General features: G+C 37.9%; 1 protein-coding gene across 1 annotated transcript; it reads left to right on the forward strand.

The window, feature by feature from the left end:
* The first annotated feature begins 229 nt into the window (after positions 1-229).
* Positions 230-2,657, forward strand: LOC131737361 (uncharacterized). Its single transcript, XM_059025930.1, has 4 exons — positions 230-344; positions 1,057-1,183; positions 1,289-1,402; positions 2,083-2,657. Exons 1-4 carry the CDS (start codon positions 230-232, stop codon positions 2,507-2,509), a joined length of 783 nt encoding a protein of 260 aa, XP_058881913.1. The 3' UTR covers positions 2,510-2,657.
* The last annotated feature ends 21,828 nt before the right edge of the window (positions 2,658-24,485 follow it).

Raw genomic sequence — 24,485 nt, forward strand, 5'->3', positions numbered from 1 at the left:
AGATGGCATACCGAACTGAAGCAATGAGTCTACTGTATTTCTTGTCTGAAGTCTGAAGTTAATTAACGTTAGTAATTAGTCATTGAATTAGGTAGCTACTTGGTTAGGTTTTCAAATACGGTTTCATATTGATTTATCCCTTCAACACAAGTTAATTATAAGTTTTAAAATACCGATGGGCAGGCTTGTCTGACTTGGTGAGAGAAATTGAAACATTATTTTTCAGACCATGTTCATTTTGCAGACTTACAACAAAGCCAATGTTCTTGTGAAGGTGCAATACAGAAGTAACAGAAAATATATCAAACTCCCAGAGGCCTGCTTCAATGAATTAATCACAGAAGGCAAGTTTTACAATGACTAACGTTATCCTTTGTTTTTGGTGTGTATGTTTTGGTTTGTTTGATGTTTGATGTTTTGGTTTGTTTTAAAAAAAATATTATTGGTTGAACATTATTGTTTATAGTCATTTAGGCATAAACCCAGTTCTGTGTGTTGTAACATTTTTGCCATTTTGTAATTGTTGACGCTAGCCACCTGTACTCATTAGTTTCTCACAGTATACTTTTATTACTGCCATTCAAGTCAAGGAGAAGTTCTCCATACCCAGTGAGACAAACCTTGAAATAATGGATAAAACTGGCACTGAAGTAGATGTGGATGTGTTCCCTGATGTTGTGGCCATGAAAGACATATGTTTTGTCATTCGTGATGATCTTGATAAGTTTGAATTTCAATCATTAACGCACCTTCACATTACTAAATTAGTTACTCCTAATCGTAATTTGTGCTAATCTTCCCCAAATATTCCCCTTGCCAGTTCCTCTCCCACCTTGACTGATACAGTGTCACTATCACGCTCAACCAGTCGGGAAAGTGACTCAGACAACTTACTCTCCTCATCAAAAAAGACGAAATTTGAATGTGATGAAGGACTCTGTAGCACTACAGCTAAGGAGGTGCTTGTTAATGTCCATAACCTTATCTTTTGTTTGGTCTTTTGGTATTTAAATAACTAAAATGCCTTCAAATATCTTTGAATTTAGATGATTTAAGGTATTCTTGATGGCAAACCGGTGGGTGCATCAATACTGAAAGAGTATGAAGAGAATGGATCACTCACAGATAGTTCAAGAAGGCAGGTGGTGAATATTCTTGCTGCACACATGACAAAAATTGAAGGGTAAGATTTGCTTATTGGGGTGGGGGGCAAGTTATTATGAGCTATATGAGAAATGTCAAAAGCACATGCCACATTAATTATTTTGTTCTCTGCTTGGTGTAAAAGGAGAATGCCTCGCAGACAGACAAAAGAGAAGTATGCCCTGGGAATCATCACATTGTTCCCCTCCTTGAAGGACCCTCTCTCAAAGAAGGGATATGTAAGCTTATACTGTTCTGAGTATATATGAATGTCACATAAATACTATGGTAGCATGTCAATATGTTAGCATTTAATCTTAGTCCAGATGTACCTTCTGGTCTAGATGACTAATTGAATCCTTTATTTTATTTATATATATAGGAGCATTTTTATGACAGCCAAAGCGGTTCAGGTTTTCTAGCCTGGCGTCTGAAAACTATGCAACAGAAGACTAGCAGCAAGAAGACCGACACTCAACCTACTGAACAAAGAGGAGGACCTGCAAATGAAAGGGATGTGAGCCACCTCGACTATCAACTTCCAGAGGGTAGCTGCATAGAAACCATTGCAAGCTCATCATCCAGAAGATGAAGGAAACTTTAGTATAGACAACGCCTTGTTCATGACGCAGAGAAGTCATCCAGCGTGTTGGCTGTGTTCCCTCGGCTTCTGGATACCAAAGGATTATTATTATTATTATTATTATTATTATTATTATTATTATTATTTATTTCTTAGCAGACGCCCTTATCCAGGGCGACTTACAATCGCAAGCAAATACAAATACATTCAAGTGTTACAATACAGGTCATACATACCTACAGGATTGGTAGGTATTTGGTAGGTAATTATGTTGGTAATTGGCACTAGTTATTAAATGCCCTGATTGTTTGTTTACAACTCTGGTGCCATTCATTAAGTTGTTGAATGCTGTGCAGAGGACAGCAGTTTCATGTAATGAACAAAAATACTTTTGCCATGCTGTTTGGACCTGACACTGCTGCAAGACTTCTGGAGAAATGGAGCACATGCTTCAAAGAGAGAGTCATCAAGGAGGCTGGGACCTTAACGCTAACATCATTCTTACAGAGGCTGATTGTATCTGCAGAAAACAAAGTGTCTGGCTTGGATAACAGTCCAGGTATAAAACTTGGTTTTAAAGGCATTAAGGTCTGTTTTTTTGTGGTATTAGAGCTGGGAACTTTTTTTTTGTTGAGCATCTTCACACATTTAATGTTATTATTATTTATTTCTTGGCAGATGCCCTTATCCTGGGCGACTTACAATTGTTACAAGCTATCACATTATTTTTATATACAATTACCCATTTATACAGTTGGGTTTTTACTGGAGCAATCTAGGTAAAGTACCTTGCTCAAGGGTACAGCAGCAGTGTCCCCCACCTAGGATTGAACCCACGACCATCCGGTCAAGAGTCCAGAGCCCTAACCAGTACTCCACACTGCTGCCTAATGTTGTGGAAAATGAGGAGAAATAGGTGTCAGTGGCCAAACAGGTCAACTTGAGAGATTATAAACCTTTTGATCTACAGATGTCATATGGAAATGACTCATTGTTTTATGTTGTTTCAGATAGTTGCCTTGTGTAATATTCATTGTACACTAAGGCTTGGATTCAAACAGCCAAATTTACAGAGAAATGTATTTTTCAATTACTCTGAAACTAAGAAAGTGTTCTAAGAATGACAAGTTATATGCTTGTTCGGCCAATGAGGCCAATTTGGTCAAAAAAGCAGTTTAGGTTAAATAGGAAGCCAGGAAAAATATGCTGGTCTTAACATTTCCCTGGGAATTTGGCTGTTTAAATCCAGGCTTAAGTACATATTACCATTGTGGCTGATACCCTGATACCTCACCATAATTTGAGTGATCTCTAGAATGCTATTGACTCACTGTGGATAAGTGAATATGGTCAAAAGCACTTGAACTGATTTTAAAAATTACATTTGTGCAGACATTGTAGATATGGCTTAAAATGCAAAATTGCAAAAAAATCAGTACTTAAATGTCCACCATCTCATGTCACATGTGAAGAGCATATATTTTGAGGATTTATGTTGTTACTCAGTGCACCCCAGTGATATTTTGTGCAGACTCCTTTTTGTGTCAATGTAACTTCTACATTATGTTTCAACATAACAGTTTATGCAATTCTGCCACGGTTTATAATAAATGTCTTAATTATTCCACTTGTCAGTTTTCTAAATTGTAACTTGTGCAATGTTTTGAACTGCTAAGAAATAAATAATAATAAAATTAGCTTTTAGAATATCATTGACCAACTGGCATAAGGTCACATGAATAAGGTGTTAACTTTGCTGGTATTGGTTACACTGGAATTGAGTAAAAATTTAACACCAAACTGTGTTGAAAAACATGGCAAATTTATTGGTGTTGGCTACACTGGTACAGGGTAATATTCTAACTGAAAAGAGTGTTCAGAGACATGCTAATTTTTCACCGTGCTAGTGTTGTTTACACTGGTACCAAGTACATTTTTGACTCTAGCTAGTGTTGGGAAAATGCTGTGTTGCAACACTATTAGCACTGCTGTGGTGATTATGTCCAACACTCAAAGTGTTAGAAAATGAACTCTGAGACGGTGTTAGAATTGTTGATTTAACACTTTGGTGGTGGTTCCCATATATACACCTCAAAAGTGTTGAATTTAACACTTATGGTGTTAAATTCGCCCATTCAGATTTGCAGTGTAACTACAGTTCTGAGTTTGTCACAATGACAGTGACCAAGGAGGACGGAGTGAGGAATCTAAAGTTTACAGACCAGGAGCTAAACATATTAGCAGAAGAAGTGGTGGGGAATTATGAAAGGCTTTTTGGTGCTGAATTAGCGAGAACATTAATGTCAATGAAACATTAAGTAGCCTACAAAAATGCGTTCTGTAGGAGGAGGGCGGGGGTCTTGTCCCAAATCAGAGCGTCCTGCGAGACAGTCAAAGCAGAGAAAGTAATTGTTAATGGAACATGTGTTTAACTCTTCATATCAAATAAATATTTTGTATTATTACCGACTACAAATTCATGATACAGTCGTATACATGTACTGTACGGAAGCACTGACTGCGATAACATCGCTTCCCTTCCACCCAATGAAACCATTTACACAGCTGACCAAATATGCGACCAATGAAAATCACACGTACAAAGACTAGCTGACAAAATGCAACCAAATAAAACTATGTATGTAAGTGATACCAATGTTTTCTAATTTAGAAAAATACACGGTTCACTTTTAGTTGAAATGAAATATGACGAAAAATAAAATAGCACTTATATAATTAGCCTTAATAGCGGTTGAATTTTTTTTCGAGCTCAATACTATAGTTACTGCTCAGTACATCATTACTGCATAAAAAAAGTAAAACACAAAAAAAGTGTCTTAGAAGAAAAATAAAAAGCTATTGATCGAGTCAAAAGTGGGGCAAAACAACTGGATGTTGTTTTTGATTTATAAGTTGGCAAATGCGAATCACTTGTGAGAGGATGGATAAAAGCATTTGTGAACAAGAAAAACAAGCTGAAAAAAGTAACTGAAAGTACCCCGTTGTACACTGCCTGACTCACTAACAAGGAAGTCACAGGTTTTATTTAGGCCTGTTTGTATTTATTATACTAGGTAGTGCTTAATTTGTAAAGAAAGAGGTGCTGGGGCGCAAACAATGACAATAATACCGTCCTTAAGAACCGCACATTCAAAATCGAGAAGGACGACATTGATTTAAAAAAAAAAAGGCACCCCAACACGAACACTGGTTTGACCGACAGTCTGCACAATTATCAGTGGTGTGTATGCAACAGAAGCCGCTGGTAGATTACAAAAACGATGAATTAAACTTAGGCTAGGTTGTTATCTTAGTATGTTTTTATTCTATTAATTCAATGATATTCATTGAAAAAGGCAAGAGAGAACCAGATCGTTATTATGTTTTATTGTTTTTGGTTTAATATAATATAACAGGCTAATATTCCTATTGAAGTCGGCTACAATATATATTTTTCATTAAAAAGTTGTCGTTGTTCTTTGTTGAAATTCATGTTCAGCTTTCATATTTTGTTGTGTACTACTCATTTAATCAAACCAAGTAGTGTAAGAAGTTGCTTGAAAGATAAGTGAACAGGGCTAGAATAATTTTGTTCATTGTGCGATTGGAAACCATTTTATTCAACAGTACAACTTTATTACTATATAGGAGTTATGAAGTGTGTCAAACAGCATTATACCGATAGTACATAATTATTGTGGTGGTTTGTATATAAGACAACCTGCTGGAGTATTGTTAGAAACTTAAAATTGGGATACAATATGTTGCAACTGAACTGCAGTGACGATGGCTTTGTTTGTTCTTCTTGCTTGTTACTTTATTTGTTGATTATTTTCTAGGTTTGCGTGGGCTGCCCCTACTAAAGACCAGGTGGCATTGACGACTGCTCTGGTGTAATGGCGGACCCTGATGCAGGCCTTCGGGTGTCCCGAGCGGATTCTTTCTGACCGGGGAACTGTGTTCTAGTCTGCCATCATCCAGCAGTTGTGCAATCTATATGGTTACACCAAAAGCAGGACCAAACGGGTGATCATAGCAAAAAAAAAAAAAAAAAAACCTACATAATTTAAGAACGGGGCATACACTGAAATTTTTTCGTGTGTGAGGACTTGAATCTGAATGAAAGGAACATGCAGGCAGAGCTTCTGGGGTGTGAATGCAAGATGAGGTTAAAACCCAATGTGATGCCAACAATATTTGCCTACAAGAAGAAATATCACACAGCAAAGGCCGGCATCATCATTTAGCACAACAAAATCATCGAAAGGTAGATCATAACTCAATTGTATTTATTAACAATAAGGAATAAACTCATCAAACTGGGCAAGATAAATGACAAGACTGAAGGCCAATGTCACCAGTATTACAGGCTTTTTATTGCACACTTTGATGTACTTGTATTTGTTATCAGTTGTAGCAGTTTACAAAAGCTTGAAAAAGTAGAGCACTTGTGTGAATTATAGCAAAAAGGTAAGTATTCTGCTTTCTCTTTTATTATCGTTTTCCAGTTTGGAAGTTGCTGCAAGTCGGTTTTTCACTGTTTTCGTGGTTTTTCACAGGCTCGCATGCTGTTTTCTCTGTTCTCACTCACCTGTCTAGTAGAAATTATCATTTTCTCTCTGCTGTGAATTGTACTGTAGCTGGAGTGTTGTTATTGCTTGTTAGTATCTGTTGTACTGAAACTAGTGTTTTCTTTAATATTTTTTTTTTTACAGATTTACAGTTACTGTATTTTTAGGTTGAAACTGCCTGTTTGTGTGTTTTCTCCATTCTCTTTCTTGTCAGTACCACTCCCATTTCTCTTAGTTTCAGAATAATAAAGCTTATAATCTTACTACGCAATAATAATAACACATGTGTCTCGACCAGTTACAGTACAGAGTGCTTTGTTCTGTATAGGTTATGTACCTTGAAGTGATTTTACTTTTAAATGTGCATGGTATGGAGGATTTGTATAAAAATAATTGACACAGAAAAAGTAATTGCAGCAGTTTTTTTTTTCCATAAAACACATTTACTACTAATGCACGAAGTATTTGGAGTCTTATTGGTTCAGTTTCTCGGATTTGGTTGGTTGCAGATTCGTCCTGGTTATCTTCGTCTGAATATTCACTATCACTGCCTGACAAAGTTAAACTGGGGCAGTTCAACATCAATGGTTCACATAAATACCCTTCTGTTAGATTTTTTCATCATCCATAATAATCAGATAGATGCCGTCATAAATTATTTTGTTAGCTGCAACTACAAATTATCAGTGTTCGGAAATAGGGAAATCAATGTCATATCCTGTGCGCCATGAGAGACCCAATGCATAGAAGCTTAATGTTGATTTAATGCTTTTATATCGTAAATGAGCTGGGCAGGGGCTTTAAATTGTGTCAAAAGTTTTCAGTAATAGGTTTTCTATTGAAATGATTCTATATTCAATACCACTACAGGTTGAGTGAAAGAATGGGTGCATTAAATTATCTTTTGAAAGTTTTAGTGATGAACGCTTCAGATTAATGACAGTGAGGTGTTGTTCGTGTGCCGCTTGGCGTTAAATGATTCACGGACCCCAGGCTGTGAACCAGTCATGGCAAACAAACTGGACAATCAATCTGCTTTCTTGGTAAATCAATGCAAGGAAATTAGTGTTTGTGAAATTTTAAAGACAATTACTGCTGATAGGTCCCAAAGTGCTTGGGCCGACCTGATTTTGGGACGAGTTGACTGTGAACCGAAATATTGTGAAGTTGGATCTGAGAATGTGCCAGAAAAGAACATACTAGTAAATATGTAATAAACAACAGGAGTTGCAAAATTGCCAGTACATGACATATGTAATAGTAAATAAGTTCCTGTGGAATATCTATTGGTGGCTTTTTTTTCTTCTGTTTGCCAGCTTGCTGGAATACCAAAATCTAAAAGAATATAGCAGTGGAAACCCATTAAATCTATGTGCAAGTGCAGACGTGTTTAAGATGACGAACCTGGCCTTTAAGCCTTATTTCTTAATCCTTTTATGAGTATAATTTGTATAAAGATTTCCATATAAATGTCATTGTTGCCCTTTTGAATTGAATTTTTTTTTTTTTCTCAAGGGCGTGTATCAGGATGTTCAGGAAACTCTCAGGGGTTATTCTTGGTTATCCTGCCATTTTCATGACTGAAAATAACTTGGGGAAACTGGAAGAATTCTCTTATATGAAGCTTTGCTCAAGCAATGCAAGATCTGGAACAGCACAATCCACACATTCTTTTTTAATTGGACACCAAAAGGGTTGTTTTTGTGTCTCAAATAAAAACTCCAGTTTTGTACTCGCTCACTATCCCACCCCATTCTGCAAGGGATTTAAACAACTCCCTGTGAATCATTTGCAGAGCTCCTGAGGCTGTCAAATGGTTTGTGTAAAGCTGATATAAAACAAAGGTGTTGAACAAATACAGTATAGTTGTTTTTGGGCTGTGACATACATAATACTGCCATGGTCTTAAATCCATAAAAAAAAAAACACACAATTCATTCTACTTTTATAAAATAAGGTATGCACTTTTTACTTATACAGTATATTATTTTCCTCACTGCGTCTTGAACACCATGGGTTTGTTGTTAAAGTCATCGTTGCTCTGCATCGCTGAGTTGGAAGTGACATCACTTGGTGCTCATCGGTGCAGGGAATTTAACAACAGTTTGGTGAATCAACAGAGCTGATAATAATAATAGAAAGGTTGCTGCTGCGGCATGCAAGGCTGTGGTTGACCTGTGCGAGCTGAAAGCTTATTGGGACGAAGGCTTAGTTATCTTTAACTGACTAATTAGGAGCTAGCTTGTTGTTACATTAAAATGTAGAAAGCAGCTAGCCTACATCTGTAAATATTTATAAATATGAATATATTAATGGATACACTTTCAAATACAGTTCGCCCACTTTTTGCAACTTTGTAACATATTTGTTTTAAGTATAAAAGGACAAATAACATACAATGGCGCTCAGTTCTTTATTAAAAAAAAAAAAGGTTTTACAAAAACAAAAGACTTTTCAAAATAAATGGCACTTAAGCCAAACAAACAAACAAACAATAACAAGTATTGTGCTGGTTTAAAAGCCAGCATGTGTAGCAATTTTTATTTCTAACTTTTCTCTCCTCTCCTCTCCTCACCTCTCACGAACACTTCCCTGTGCAGCCAAAGCCTCAGGTCTTTATAGTCATGACTGAGGGATTAACTAGATAATTATGTTATCATCCCTCGGTCACATTTGCACAGGTTTATTAATAATGCGTGACTGTCAGCCAGTTTAGACAATCAGTAGCTGACAGTCATTTTAAAACAGGAAACAATAACGTATAATGGCGGACTGCACCTTGCTTGTCCTGCCAAACATAATAAAATGCTAAATAATACATTACATACAAAACACAAATCATAATATGCACAGGGGCGGGGAGTACCCAGTCACAGTATGTAAACACAGTCAATTCTTATTGGTAGGTTTTCACTAAACACCTTAAAGTTACAGAACAAAATGTCATATTTGGAATTAATGTTAAGCTTTGTTAATGGTATGAAAACTGCCTATATGAGTCATATACCAGTAAACAAGATTATATATATATATGTAATGGAAACGACCTATAATAAGGACAAATGATATGGCAGAGTGAAAGAATGGGTGCATTAAATTAGCTTTTGAAAGTTTTAGTGATGAACACTTCAGATTAATGACAGCGAGGTGTTGTTCGTGTACTGCCTGGCGTTCAGTGATTCACATACCCCAGGTTGTGAACCAGTCATGGCAAACAAACTGGACAATCAACATGACCTGCTTTCTTGCTAAATCAATGCATGGACACTTGTATTTGTGAAATTTTAAAGACATTTACTGCTGATTGGTCCGAAAGTGCTTGGGCCGACCTGGTTTTGGACGATGTATCACTAACACAATTGTAGCAACATGTGGGGACATGTAACACTATTTTTCAGAACCCTGCTACTTACACTTTAAGTTGCACACATAAAACATCTGGGACCAAACAAAAAAAAAGGCCCATTCCATGAGTTCTATATATTTCTTAGCTGATGGAAAAAGACTGATGTTGTTTTAATTAAGAAATAAGCCATGGCAGGTTTGCATTGTGAGGCACCAGTCCTAAGTGCCTTCAACCACAGAGAAGTGCCATTATTCACATCAACGCACTCCCTGAGAATATAGTGAAGGTACCTGTGCGTACTTAGGTCATGTCACACTTACAATAGAAAACCAGTTAATGTGGACATTCGTTCAGTTACTGTGTATCAGATTCAAATTCAAGTTATAGCTTGGAACTATAACCTTTGTAACAAGAAGTCACACAGTGCTTGTATATTTTACCCATATGATGAGGTTCTAGAATATCTATAGGCATGATCGCTGGCTTAGGATTGGTTATGTTAATGAAGGCTTCAATATATATGGAGAAAGTCTCTCCATGAATTTGATCAAACTATGCATGGGCATTTGTTAGAATAAATACATTTTTGAACATGTTATCCATGAATACCACACCACAAGCTGACCCAAGTTTATCCCTAAAATGAAAGAGAGCTTGCATTAAGAAATCTGAATGCAGAGCGCTGGCTGTAGCCAGCTAAACATATAACTTCACATGAAGATAATTAATTACCACCAGCTGGCCAAACATTCCTTCTTTTCCTTGAAAGCTGTTCATTCTTGCTGTGTACAACAAGAATTCCACACTGTGGTCATGTCTTTTGGTAAAGCAACATTTTGGATTATCCTACCATGTAACATGATAATGCTGGTTTGCTGTCAACTTAGAATTTCATGTGACAAGTTTCCCTTAAGCAAAATATTTCTAATGATGCTATTCAAATGAAAGAAAGGTAGATGAACCCAGGGTAATATATTAATTAAGCACAACAGAGTGGAATGATGAGCTGCAGAGTTTGGCCTCATAACACCCCTGGTTGTTGAGATGCAAGCACAACACTACCCTGAAGTACTGGATCATAAATTATGAACATTTTAGTTATTTAATAGGAAAAGAACGTCGGTGTGCAGCAAGTGTATTAGTACTGCCAGTGTGTATGAATGAGAGACAGACTAGTCCCACCTGAAGTACTATAATTGTTAAGGCAAGTAAGAAAATATTATAGTTTAAACAGATACATATTTTTCAAGAGACAGGAGCCTGAGAAATAACAGAATAGACCATTTGACTTTAAAAAGGGATTCATTAGCTGTTAACATTTAAATTGTTGTACATTTCTCTTTTACACAGAACAAAGTGAAAATCATGGTAAACCATGGGTTCTCAACCAGGGTCCTATTAGCTTCAGCAAATCATAAGCATGCACAGAAATTAACGTGTTCTCAGGTTACGTAACACATTCTCGGGTATGGTGTAATAGAGCTATTTCAGCGGGAGCACAACAGATTACAAAGCAGAGGAAAAATTATTGGAAACACACACAATGAATACCAAATATTGATACATTTTTTATTCGAGCATCAAAATAACAAACCCCACAGAATGATGAAACAGAACTTCCTTCAATAAGTTCAACTGTAAGGGCTGAAGAATAGCGAGGAGGTGGTGTTGTGAGTAAAAAACATAAAGCCGTTATTAACCCTGCAAAATTAAGGAAATATGAAGACAGCTACTTGCATTTTGGTTTTATTTGTACTGGCGATATACCTCAACAGCAGTGTGTAATTTTTGCACAAGTACTGTCCAATGAATGTTTTAAACTGTCAGGATGTAGTGGGTGGTGCAATAGAAATTACATCACAACAGCTGCTTTCCAGTCAAAAAAAATAAAACCCTCAAGGGTGCTTTTATTGCACAAAAATAAAAAAATAAATACATAAAAAAACCTGGACTAGCCAGCAATGGTTAAGGTCAGGGAAAAAATAAAAATAATCAAATAAACAAGTCCCGTACACTTTCATTTTGCACAATATTCCATCAATGCAGCTGGTGCCAGGGTTATGCAGCGCGGCACAGGGGTCTGTGGCCAATCAGTTTTTCATGCAAAGAGTGTAGCTCTGCACTGTCCTTGCAGTCTGCTAAATGGTAAGGAGCAAAACAACAAAGGCAACGCGATGCGGCTCCAAAAACTTGAGCGCAAGCTTCCGAAAACTGCTTCCCTAAATACTGCCAGACCCCTCCCTACAATCAGCACTGCACCAAAATCTGCCCAATCGGAGCACACTGCAGCGCTGACCACAAGGAACATGCCCAGCAGTACAGCAGCTTCAGGACCTACCAAGATGACCGGCCTCCGGTCCCTGCTGTGCCTGGATGTCAGCACTTCCGGTCAGGAGCGCCTCTATCTGAGTGCTGGGCCCTCACAGGTCGAGAGGGAGATTTACAGCTCAGATTCACTCTCCTTGTCACATATCCCACCCCTCAGAGTGGAGCCAAAGGTACACCTGGCCAATTCTAGGCTTCCCTCCAGTTGACCTCCCTCCCGAGACAAATAGTCAGCATTTTGATGTTCCTTACCCACGAGATGTTTCACATTGTAATGGAAGGGTTGCAGCACCAGACACCGCCTCACACGAACATTCCCCATGGTATACCCCAAATACTGTGTTTCTGCTTTACCAAACGCACATTTGCTCAGGTTCACAGTCAGCCCCGCCTCCCTCAGAGACTGTAGGACGGCTGTCAATCTATCAATATGTTCTGCCCAGGTGGAACTGTAAATGACCACATCATCAATATATGCTGCCGCATATTTCTGATGTGGTCTCAAAACACTTTCCATGAGTCTCTGAAAAGTGTCCGGGGCCCCATGTTACCCAAATGGCATAGTCTGAAAATGAAACAGACCATCCGGATGGAGTAGCAAATGCCATTTTCTCCTGTGAGTCAAGGGTTTAGTACTATTTGCCTTTCGTCAAGTCCAAAGTTGTTCAGGTACCTCATCTTACCCAGTTGGTCCAAGAGTTCGTCCACCTGTGGCATCGGGTACGCATCAGACTTGGAGACCTCATTCACCTTCCCAGGTTTTATCCTGGGTTTAAAAGGCATGTCGTATGCAGACAGGCTAAAATAATTAAATCTATTCAGTCGTGAACAAAGAAGACTACACGGTGATCTGATTCAAGCATTCAAAATTCTAAAAGGTATTGACAATGTCAACCCAGGGGACTTTTTCAACCTGAAAAAGGAAACAAGGACCAGGGGTCATAAATGGAGATCAGCTAAATGGGCATTCAGATCAGAAAATAGGAGGCACTTTTTTACACAGAGAATTGTGAGGGTCTGTAAACAACTCCCCAGTAATGTTGTTGAAGCTGAAACCCTGGGATCCTTCAAGAAGCTGCTTGACGAGATTCTGGGATCAATAAGCTACTAACAACCAAACGAGCAAGATGGGCTGAATGGTCTCCTCTCGTTTGTAAACTTTCTTATGTTCTTATGTTCTTCTTATGTCCTTCTTGGCCATCAGGATAATAAGACTACACCACTCGCTGTGAGGCTGAATGACTCCAAGCTCGAGCATCGTCCGCACATCTGTGCAAATCACATCTCTCCGAATCTCTGGAATCCGGAAAGGCCTCTGCCGAACTCTGACCCCTGGCACGGTGCTAATGATGTGTTCGATGAGGTTAGTCCTACCGGGCACCTTAGAAAAAACATCACCAAACTGATCCACCAAACACCGTAACTCTTGTTTTTGACAGGGAAGTAAGTGTTCCCCCATCGGAATCTCAACTGTTTCGGGAGTGTCTAGGCAAGGTCCATATTCCCCTATTATCTTGCCTAGAGAGAGAAATAGCACTCCTCTTTCCTTCCAGGGCATCTCTCCGGCGGCCTGGCTGCCTAATTTCATAACTTACGCTACCTATTGCCTGAACTACCTCATATGCACCTTGCAATTTTGCCAACAATTTAGATTCCGCAGAGGGAAATAGCAGCAGTGTCTCCAGGCCGAAAAGTCAGAAATCACGTATTTATGTTGTTGTGCTGCTGCTGCTGTTGCTGTTGCTAAGACAATCTCAGGTTCTCTTGGGCCAGTCGACCAACCATGGTGGATGGCACAAATTAAAAGTTACATGGGATAATTACACAGTATAGTGTCGTATAATGTTAATTCATTCTGTTATTCTTCCAACCTAAACTACATCTGATTGTGTTTAAATGTCTTACTGGACATTTATCTAATTTATCTTACATCTGCCAATCAATGTTTCAGCCAAGTCTGGTCTATTGGCCAACTTCAAAGGTGTAAAGAAAATTTTAAAAAAGTGCTTTTCCCACATGTTCTTATTTATCTCTATATTCTAATGCCAATTCCTGAGTTCTGGTTCAAATATAACAAATATACACTTGTAATAATTTTTGCTGTTAAAAGTTTTAAACAACAGTACTATGTAATCATAAACTGTTCTCTATACTAAAAATGTACAGTATCCATTAACCAGGGGTGAAATTCTGTACCAGACTTATTTTGATGCCGGTACTGGGTACCCGGACTTATTTTATCTGTTTTTCATTCAATGCGCCTGCATTCCTTCCACTCTTACACAGTCCACTAGCGTTCCGTTGGAAAACAGTCTCATCACAGCAACTAAACTCATTAGAATATTCTCAAAATTAACCATGATTATCAAGTTAGAAGATCAAGTTATTTGGCAGCTTTGGTGTCAATCCTTATTAAACCAAATAAATGACAAAACAGAAGTGCATATGTCTATATTTTCTTTATTTTTCATATGATACTTAGTATTTTTATGAGAAAATTTGCAGTGTGGCCACCAGTAAGTGTTGGTGGCTGCACTCTGAGGCTACCAAAAAATGTTCTTTGAGAACCACTGGTCTATAGCTATGTTAAAATCATATTTTATTAGTTGAAAAACATCTTTAAAATAGCATTATAAAACACCCGGCTGCACATAGGAGTACCCGCCCTTTTTTGTTTAAGAATTTCACCGCAGCCATAAAGATTGTACCAAGGAGTGTCTGCTTCTGTTTCTACTGAGCACTGTGTATAGCCTATATATACTCTGCTAGAAAACACTTAGCAGTAGTCTGTAAACCCTTGTCAAGCTTTAGGTTATTTTCCAAAACACTGAGAAAGGCATTTGCCAAATTGTTTTTCTGACTTGATTTTCTTTTGTGGGGCCCTAGTTACAAACAATAGAGTGGGGCGAGGGTGAAGAAGTTATTCACAACAAAGCACACCCTGGAATGTCTTACTGAGATTATAACATGGAACATAATTTAACTACTTATCCCCTGTCAGGTACTGTGCATATCACATACCATGTTTATATATACAGTACTGTGCAAAAGTTTTAGGCAGGTGTGAAAAAATGCTGTAAAGTAAGAATGCTTTCAAAAATAGACATGTTAATAGTTTATATTTATCAATTAACAAAATGAAAAGTGAGTGAACAGAAGAAAAATCTACATCAAATCCATATTTGGTGTGACCACCCTTTGCCTTCAAAACAGCATCAATTCTTCTAGGTACACTTGCACACAGTTTTTGAAAGAACTCGGCAGGTAGGTTGGCCCAAACATCTTGGAGAACTAACCACAGTTCTTCTGTGGATTTAGGCAGCCTCAGTTGCTTCTCTCTCTTCATGTAATCCCAGACAGACTCGATGATGTTGAGATCAGGGCTCTGTGGGGGCCATACCATCACTTCCAGGACTCCTTGTTCGTCTTTACGCTGAAGATAGTTTTTAATGACTTTCGCTGTATGTTTGGGGTCGTTGTCATGCTGCAGAATAAATTTGGGGCCAATCAGATGCCTCCCTGATGGTACTGCATGATGGATAAGTATCTGCCTGTACTTCTCAGCATTGAGGAGACCATTAATTCTGACCAAATCCCCAACTCCATTTGCAGAAATGCAGCCCCAAACTTGCAAAGAACCTCCACCATGCTTCACTGTTGCCTGCAGACACTCATTCGTGTACCACTCTCCAGCCCTTTGGCGAACAAACTGCCTTCTGCTACAGCCAAATATTTCAAACTTTGACTCATCAGTCCAGAGCACCTGCTGCCATTTTTCTGCACCCCAGTTCCTGTGTTTTCGTGCATAGTTGAGTCGCTTGGCCTTGTTTCCACGTCGGAGGTATGGCTTTTTGGCCGCAAGTCTTCCATGAAGGCCACTTCTGACCAGACTTCTCTGGACAGTAGATGGGTGTACCAGGGTCCCACTGTTTTCTGCCAATTCTGAGCTGATGGCACTGCTGGACATCTTCCGATTGCGAAGGGAAGTAAGCATGATGTGTCTTTCATCTGCTGCAGTAAGTTTCCTTGGCCGACCACTGCGTCTACGGTCCTCAACGTTGCCCGTTTCTTTGTGCTTCTTCAAAAGAGCTTGGACAGCACATCTGGAAACCCCTGTCTGCCTTGACATTTCTGCCTGGGAGAGACCTTGCTGATGCAGTATAAATACCTTGTGTCTTTTTGCTGTGCTCTTGCCATGGTGTATGACTTTTGACAGTAAACTGTCTTCAGCAACCTAACCTTGTTAGCTGAGTTTGGCTGTTCCTCACCCAGTTCTATTCCTCCTACACAGCTGTTTCTGTTTCAGTTAATGATTGTATTTCAACCTACATATTGAATTGATGATCATTAGCACCTGTTTGGTATAATTGTTTAATCATACACCTGACTATATGCCTGCAAAATCCCTGACTTTGTGCAAGTGTACCTAGAAGAATTGATGCTGCTTTGAAGGCAAAGGGTGGTCACACCAAATATGGATTTGATTTAGATTTTTCTTCTGTTCACTCACTTTGCATTTAGTTAATTGATAAATAGAATCTATTAACATGTCTATTTTTGAAAGCATTCTTCCTTTACAGCATTTTTTCACACCTGCCTAAAACTTTTGCACAGTACTGTATATATAAACACTTTTTGAACCTAATCATAATTGTTTTGATAAATCATCTGAGGAATAAAACCAAACAAGCTTTACGATTTCCTTACACAACCAACATTTGTATCCAAAGCCTGCCTTTATGTAGCTGTTCATGCTTCTCATTCAAGCAAGGTGCTAGTATCTCCCAGTCTGTTTTATTTGCAACTGGACTCCTTAACGACCTAACACAAAACAAAAGTCAACTAAATAAGTTGCAAAACAATTGTCAATTTTTTATTTTAATTTATTAGCGTTTCAATAAAAATGACATTCATAAACAAAGAAAAAAAAATATGATGAACTCATTAACAAGCTTCACTTTTAAAAAAAAAATGGTGTGGTGGGCTTTACTTTGACTGTGATTCTTTCTTCCTTGGACTCCCCACCACCACCTCTGCAATAGTGTTCTGACTTTAGCGGTTGGTGACTCTTGCTACCCCCTGGTAGAAGGAGAGCCTTGTTTTATAATCACTAATCCTCATACCATACTTTTCCTGACAGGATTATTTATGTGTTCATGTCTCTCTGTTAATACCTGCATTAACTGCCAAATGCTTGAAGCATAAAGGTGGTGCTGAACTATAAATCAATAAATCCTGTGTTTCCTGATATGTGAAGATACAGCATAAGAAACAGGGATGGGCAAGTGATACACCTAGGAATGTGAACATGTTACCACTATACTGTAAAACTGAGCATGACTGTGGGAACTGCAGGTTTAATGTAAGTGGCATTTAAGATTTGCCAGATACACCATTTAACCTTTAAAAATTGCAGCAAGATATACAATCATGCATGTCATCCCAAACTGCAGAGAAAACAGATTACACAGCAAAGAGAAAATTAATATATGTCCCCAATTGAATTTAAATATTTGGCAGACAGCAAACTTATGTTATAATAACAGGGTTTTGTAGAAAGTAATATATTTTAAAATGAGTACAGTGCCATACTGATACAGTATCTTAGAAATGTACTGTCCATCCTTTGCAATACATGAGGTTTAGATAATATTATTACTGTATCTTTTATAATGAATGTATTTATTGATCTGATTTGGATTACCATTGTACTCATAAATTCTAATGTTGACTTTCTGCTTTATTCCAGGTTAATCATCATTATTTGTTAAATTTGACAAACTTGATAGACACTGTTTTGAACATGCACAGATGTAGCTAAAAGAAATGTTATCATCAATTTGCAACTTTCAGTAGCTGAATATGAAGTGCTGAAACCACTTATGATTGCCACCAAACACAATATACTGTTACGTACTAAGCACACAGACATGTGCGGAAAGCCGAGCTAATGATGTAGTGTACTTTTGTGGAAAAAGTCAACCCAACAAGGTCCTAATAAAGTGGCCAGGAATTGTATATCTCAACTTCATGCGGTATGACTCATCATCAAGTTTAAGCATGAATGACACATGTTGCAGCAGTACTGAAATAGGATGGAATGGCATGACCCTGAATGCTTGGTACTATTTTTTGTAGAATTACTGTAGCAGTTATAAATCTAGCCCACTGTTTCTTAAACATTTACTTCAAAATTTCTGATTGAGTTGAGGTCTGGACAACAATATTTGTTAGTAAGATGGCATCGTAAGTGATGTCGATAGAAAGTAAGTTTACCACATCAATGATATGTTGGGGGGGGGGGGGGGGGGGGGTTATATCTTTATTAATAATAAACTGGGCCAAATCCGAGTGCTGGTTGAACAGGCGTTTGGCTATTGCAAGGGAGGTGGCGGATGCAACTGAAGCGTTCTTAAGTGAACCACAAGCTTGTTCCCCAAATTATTACAGCCTGCTGTCTCCTGCACAATCTGTGCCAGGACCGTAAGGAGGTGCTCAGGCAAGCAGGGGAACAGCTACCTCAGCCTCCAGCAAGAATTGCACAACAGCGATATGAAGAGGGTCCTGCTAACGATGTACTTTTATTTTGTATCACATTTGTTTAATTGGCTTATTTTGTATCTCTTTATACCAAATATAGCATCATCATTTGTGCTGTACTTGTATGACTGCTTCTGCTAAATAAAGAGTTGGAATATTGAGTATTCCTGATTCCCAAGAAATAAGTGACGAAAATTCCACATACAACATATTCCAATTAAAATGTACAGTAAGTTGAATGAAAGCTGGAAATCTGGGAGATTCCTTTCGGGTAAAGAACTCATAATGGTGCTTATAAGTGCCAGCATTGTTACAATATGTTTGTTAACTAATTAGATAAGCAAGAAGTACCAAGCTGGTACAAAATCACTTTTATCCTGGTGGTCATTTGACCTCTAGCTTTCAAAACCTAGTGGCCAAGTGAACTTTTGTGGTGGCCAACATTTTCAAATGGGGATAATATGAGGAGACATGTATATGTTGCACACACATTGTTTTTGCATGCGTTGTTTTCATGTACTGATGTTTTTTTTTAACTTTAAATTGTGGGAGGGGAACTATATTCAATTTAAGTGCCAGTGAACTAACTACATAAAATTCCAGGAAACTATATTCTGTGCATACAGTTCCAGGGAACTATCTACATTACATGTCAGGAAATAGATCTATATACAGTACATAAAATACCAGGAAATGTAACTATATTAATCAAATGTCAGGGAACTATATAACAATTCCAGGGAAGTGAACACATTTCTTCATTTTTTAGTTCCCGTCATATGTTGCCAGGTTGTAAGCAACACAAAATCTGATTACTAAAAAACAAAACCAATGCAATGTATAGAAGATTTTATTTCAGCTTCCTTTGCTTAAAATTAATTGACATTATTTTGAATCGCCTCTAAACCATCACCAAACGCGGCTCAAGTTTAGTTTCTCTCTCCTCCCCCCAAAACCTAGCTACTATCTCCAACTACAAAAACAAAACATGTTTTTTAAATCTCTTGTGTCTCTCAGCTGATCAATCGTACTGCTGCCCAGAGCGAGTTGCCACAGATTTACCACAGATTTGTAAGAAATCATGCACTCCTATGCAGTGTGTTTCCATCAGTTTAGCTAGTGTTATTTATTATTATTTCAACACCATTTCTTTGTCTGCGCACAACCTCTACTGGCTACGATTAGTACAGCGCCACTTCAAATCTGACCTGCATTCAGTGAAGGTAAGCCAGTATTTTATCCTGTAATTCCTTTTTTTTGCAATACTTTACAAATACTTTCTGAAGGCAGACAGTTCTCCATTTTGCCAAGTGATCCGGATGGTATTTTTCATACCACAGCAATTTTCTCAGTTGAAGCTAATCCACTACCATACTTCAGAATGGCAGGGTTGTTAAAACAACATCTTGAGAAAACTAAATGCAGTAAAAAAAATAAAAAAAAAAAAAACAATAACAAGAAGGATACAAGAAGATTTCCAAGCATTTGAGTATCCCAATTTCAACAACTGTTTCTATTATCAAGAAGTACAAGACTTATGGTACTGTGTGACAAAGATCGATGATTCTTGGTGTTAGATCTCCCTCCCAACCTGCGAGGCAGCTGCTTAAAGGGAACAGAATACCCTGCACTAAATGGCACGACAGTTTATTCCCAGGGTTAGGTGGAAGTCGGCCATCTAGAAAGGGGGCAGAGCTACGGTATACGAACTCAATGACTCGGACAGGAAACGGCATGGCATCTGTGGATTGGAGGAGAGGATGCGCTCGTTGATCAAGGGGTCATGGGTGACGTTATAAAAAGGGACGTAGTGATGTGATCTGTTCCTTTGTGAATGGTTACGTTAAATGATCAGAAGGAGAACCTGTGCTGTGAAACATGAGTGTTTTGTTTGTCGTTAATAATACTGTTTGTAATTATTTGGACGGCTAACACAATCTGGAGCTGTCGCCAAAAGCCAGGACTAAACCCGGATCAACAACACTGCACTTTTGTTGTCACTAAAGAACTGTATTCACCATGAGCACTAGAGCACGCACTGTGGACTGGTGTTTGTGTTTGTGTCTGTGTTACAGGTGGGTGAACTGAAACAGGACTGTTATTATTTCAGGGCAAACCCGCAGATTATAAATAAGCAATACACGCTGCTGTATTGCTTCATTAACATTTTTATTGTTTACTGCTGTTAGCCATCAGGCATTGGGTTATACAATTAAACCTTCATTGCACCTGGATTAGTGTTGTTTGTCTGATAATTGATCACCTGCACCTGCACACTGTTAACCACTTTGCCACATACTGTCACAACGCTCCCTCGGTGTGGAAGAAAAAAGGTTCTTTCACCAAGAGCAAGTAGAATTGTGAGTAAGGTTAATAACAATCCTAGATTGACTGCCAAAGGTATTCAAAGTGAATTGGCTGCAAATGGGACTGGGGTTTCTATTTCAACCATAGGTCAAGTATTGCATGGTGAAGGTCTCAATGGTCGCAGGCCAAGGAAAAAGCCACTCTTAGGAAAACGTCACAAGGACAATCGCTTGAAGTTTGCAAAACGGCATTTGAATGATGAATATGAGTTCTGGTCAAAGGTTTTGTGGAGTGATGAAACAAAAATTGAGCTATTTGGTCACCTGATAGTCCTTACGTTTGGAGAAAGTGATGATGCGTACAAAAAAAGAACACCATACCTACTGTCAAGCACGGAGGTGATAATATCCTTCTATGGGGCTGTTTTTCCTCTAATGGCAAAATGGATTCCATAGCATACCAAAAGATATTGGCCAATCATCTGAAACCCTCCCCTACAAAACTTGGTTTAAAGCGCAACTGGACATTCCAACACAACAACGATCCAAAGCACACATCAAAATCTACTTCAGAATAAAAGGTTCTGGAATGGCCTAGTCAAAGTCCCTGATCTAAATCCGATTGAGAATCTTTGGTATGAGTTGAAGAAAGCTGTGTACTAGAGAAGTCCTCAGAATTTGAATGAACTGGAACAATTTTGCGTTGAAGAATGGTCGAAAATCACTAAAGAATCATACCAAAAGCTCATTGACAAATATCCTAATCGTTTTAAAGAGGTTATTATTGCTAAAGGTGCCTCAACTAGCTATTAATTTCATATATATGGTGATGGTGGTGGTGCTCAGCAGTGTGATTATCATTGTTGAAATGCCGGGCTACTGGAAATGTAGTGGTCTTGATTTGAATGCTTAGTAAATAGTAAATATAACAAATCTTTATTGATCACAGACATGTCAAGTTTCACATTTGAGGTACAGTCTGAGAATAGATTAAAATAATTCAAAATGGCATTGATAATTAAATGGCATTGATAATTAAAGAATAACGTGCTACATGTCAAAAATATCAGCTTTCTCAACAAATGTATTCTTCTTCATCTTGTTTAGAATCACTTTTCAGGTGTTCATTTCATAGGTTGTTTTCTGCAAATGTTTAAAGCCTGTTTTGTGACAGCTTTCACATGATGGTTGCTGAATAACTGCACGTAACTCTCACACAGCTTATATACAGTACATCTAGTGGACCACATGACACGTCTCTTAACCACAGTAATTTGCAAACATTGCACTGTTCTTACTGTACTTAAATTCTAAAAAAAAAAAAAGAAATAATTGCATCACATGCCCTCTGTATTAAGAATATTAAGTTAAATGAATTAAGTTAGGCATACTACATTCTCAACATAAGAACATGTATAAAGACAGTATTACTTCACCAACTATTCTGTTTGTGTCACACCTGAAGATATTATAATAATTAAGACTGATTTAGCTGTCAGTACCTAACCAATGCAATACACCAGCTGCTGGACTTAAAACAGTGATTTTTTTTATTAATTACACAAGAACAAAATGTGACAGCTGAAGGACATGAAGGATGTCTCTGTGTGTGTGTGGAATAATGGGTGGCAGGGAGGAAGTTAAAATCCTCCCTGCAAAAACACATAGGAATGTGGCTGGAGCCGTAAATTGAATAAGTGATTAAATCGACTAATTAAGGCTCCAGCCACAGGTGTATAAATAGGGTGATCACGGGTAATACGTGGTTGTCTGTTCAGAAGCGGAACGAGAGTCGTGAGACAAGAAAGTCAATATTATTAGAAAGCAATTGCTGTCCGTGCTGGTTTACACCAGCACGATACTTGTTTTGTCAGTTTTGTATTTGTCGATTTATTTTGGCCAACATGCCGTTTTTGTTTTCTGTTTTGTGAAAACTGTTTGTTTATTAAATCTGTGCACCAACGCAATTCACTCACCACTCTGTGTCCTGTATTTCCTGGCCTGACGCAACCACCAGCCAACCTGCCACACTTGGTGTCAAGAAATGGGAAACAGCACCTTCAATACGCAGACCAGGAACAGTACTGCGGGTACACATTTTTTTGATTTTTCTGGATTTTTTCTTTGTGTGAGAAGAGTGGAGAATGGACCAAGGGATGAACATAAGCACCACTTTTCACCTTTTAGGCCTCACCTGCCTAAAAGGTGAAAAGTGGTGCTTTGCCATTGGCGAGGTCAGGCACATAACACTCAACCTGCCAACCTGCCACAGTACAGTATCAAAATATATTGACAGAAGTCTGAATTATTGAGTTTTTAATTTGTGCGGCATCGGGCCTCATTACGCCCTTGCGCGGCCCGGTAACACCACCCAATACCGCCCACCCTGTGGGGTCTTATTGCTTGCATATTCATCATACTTTTAAAGAATTGATAGTGGTCAGTAGTAATGTGCTTATTTGTATTGTATTGATACTTATGGAAATTAGTGCATTTCTTCAAGCGAAACACGATAAAGATCTGGACATTGTAAAATACTCTGAGATGGTTCTATCTTGAAAACAATGTGTCTGCAATCCAAGGTAATTTAAAGATGACTGACATGATGCTTTTTAGTGCTTTTTTAAAGATACCTTAAGAGGTTTGAAAAACAATAAAGAACAATAGTAATCTTTTCACAAAGAGCATTAAAAACTCAAGGTTTTTCTCTATTCCTCTAATAACTGAGGGAACACAAAATGAAAGAAATTACATAAAGTGTCCTTCAGTGCAGCAAATGAATACATTTAATATGAATGTCGGTTATGCCTGGTTGACAAGAAAATCAATACTTCCATTTAAAAAAAGCCTCCTGTGATTTCATTGTATTTGCTGAGCTGAATGCAAAGAGTTGTGCCTAAATAATACTGAAGCCTCATGAACACGAAACATTTCTGTTTCTAAGTTGCATTCGTCAATGAAGCTATCAATGGTGCATTTTAACAGTTGTTTTAGTTTAATGTTTGACAAAATAGAGTGGCAGTGGAGCCAGCTCCAGTGATTAAACCCTGATGTTCATCGGCGCTGTTCTTGTTGTTTATTTGCTTTTAATATCATGCTGAACCACTCCACAGATTTGAATAGCGTATCTCCCTCAGCGGATGTGCTAGAAGATGCATGAAAACATCATCAAACACATGTTGTATTGTTCTAGCTAATACTGAAATATTAAAAAACAGCTGGCTTAAAATCTTGTTAACCTTTTTTTATATTCACATTTTTTATATATCTCTTTTTTACTTTCCAGCAGTGAATTTGACTCATACAGTTTTAGTTTAAATGCATTTTATGAACATTTTGCAAAGTGGCAAATTATTTCATTTAAGGGGTGGTTTCACGAAAACCTTGATTAACACTAATCTTAGATTACTTAACCTAAAGTAACATTAGACGAAGGTTAGTGTTAATTAGGGTCTGTGAAACCTTGGGTAAATGTGTTATGCAAAGAATAATATATATATATATATATATATATATATATATATATATATATATATATATATATATAATTAGGGGTGTGATTTGGATTCAGGGGTACCTTATTTCTGAGTAAACACTGTAAAAATAAAACATGAATACATAATGCTTTTATTCTTGTTTACTAAGGTACAGATCCTAAATAATAAATACAA

The sequence above is a fragment of the Acipenser ruthenus genome, chromosome 6 (genome assembly GCF_902713425.1).
Source record: "Acipenser ruthenus chromosome 6, fAciRut3.2 maternal haplotype, whole genome shotgun sequence".
Taxonomy (NCBI): Eukaryota; Metazoa; Chordata; class Actinopteri; order Acipenseriformes; family Acipenseridae; genus Acipenser; species Acipenser ruthenus.

What these genes read in the sequence shown, in the direction of transcription:
- LOC131737361 (XM_059025930.1), top strand. Translation starts at nt 230, where the DNA reads ATGTTCATTTTGCAGACTTACAACAAAGCCAATGTTCTTGTGAAGGTG. An exon ending in CAATGAATTAATCACAGAAG is followed by an intron (nt 345 to 1,056) that starts GCAAGTTTTACA and finishes AGATGATTTAAG; the next exon opens with GTATTCTTGATGGCAAACCG. An exon ending in GTAAGCTTATACTGTTCTGA is followed by an intron (nt 1,403 to 2,082) that starts GTATATATGAAT and finishes AATGCTGTGCAG; the next exon opens with AGGACAGCAGTTTCATGTAA.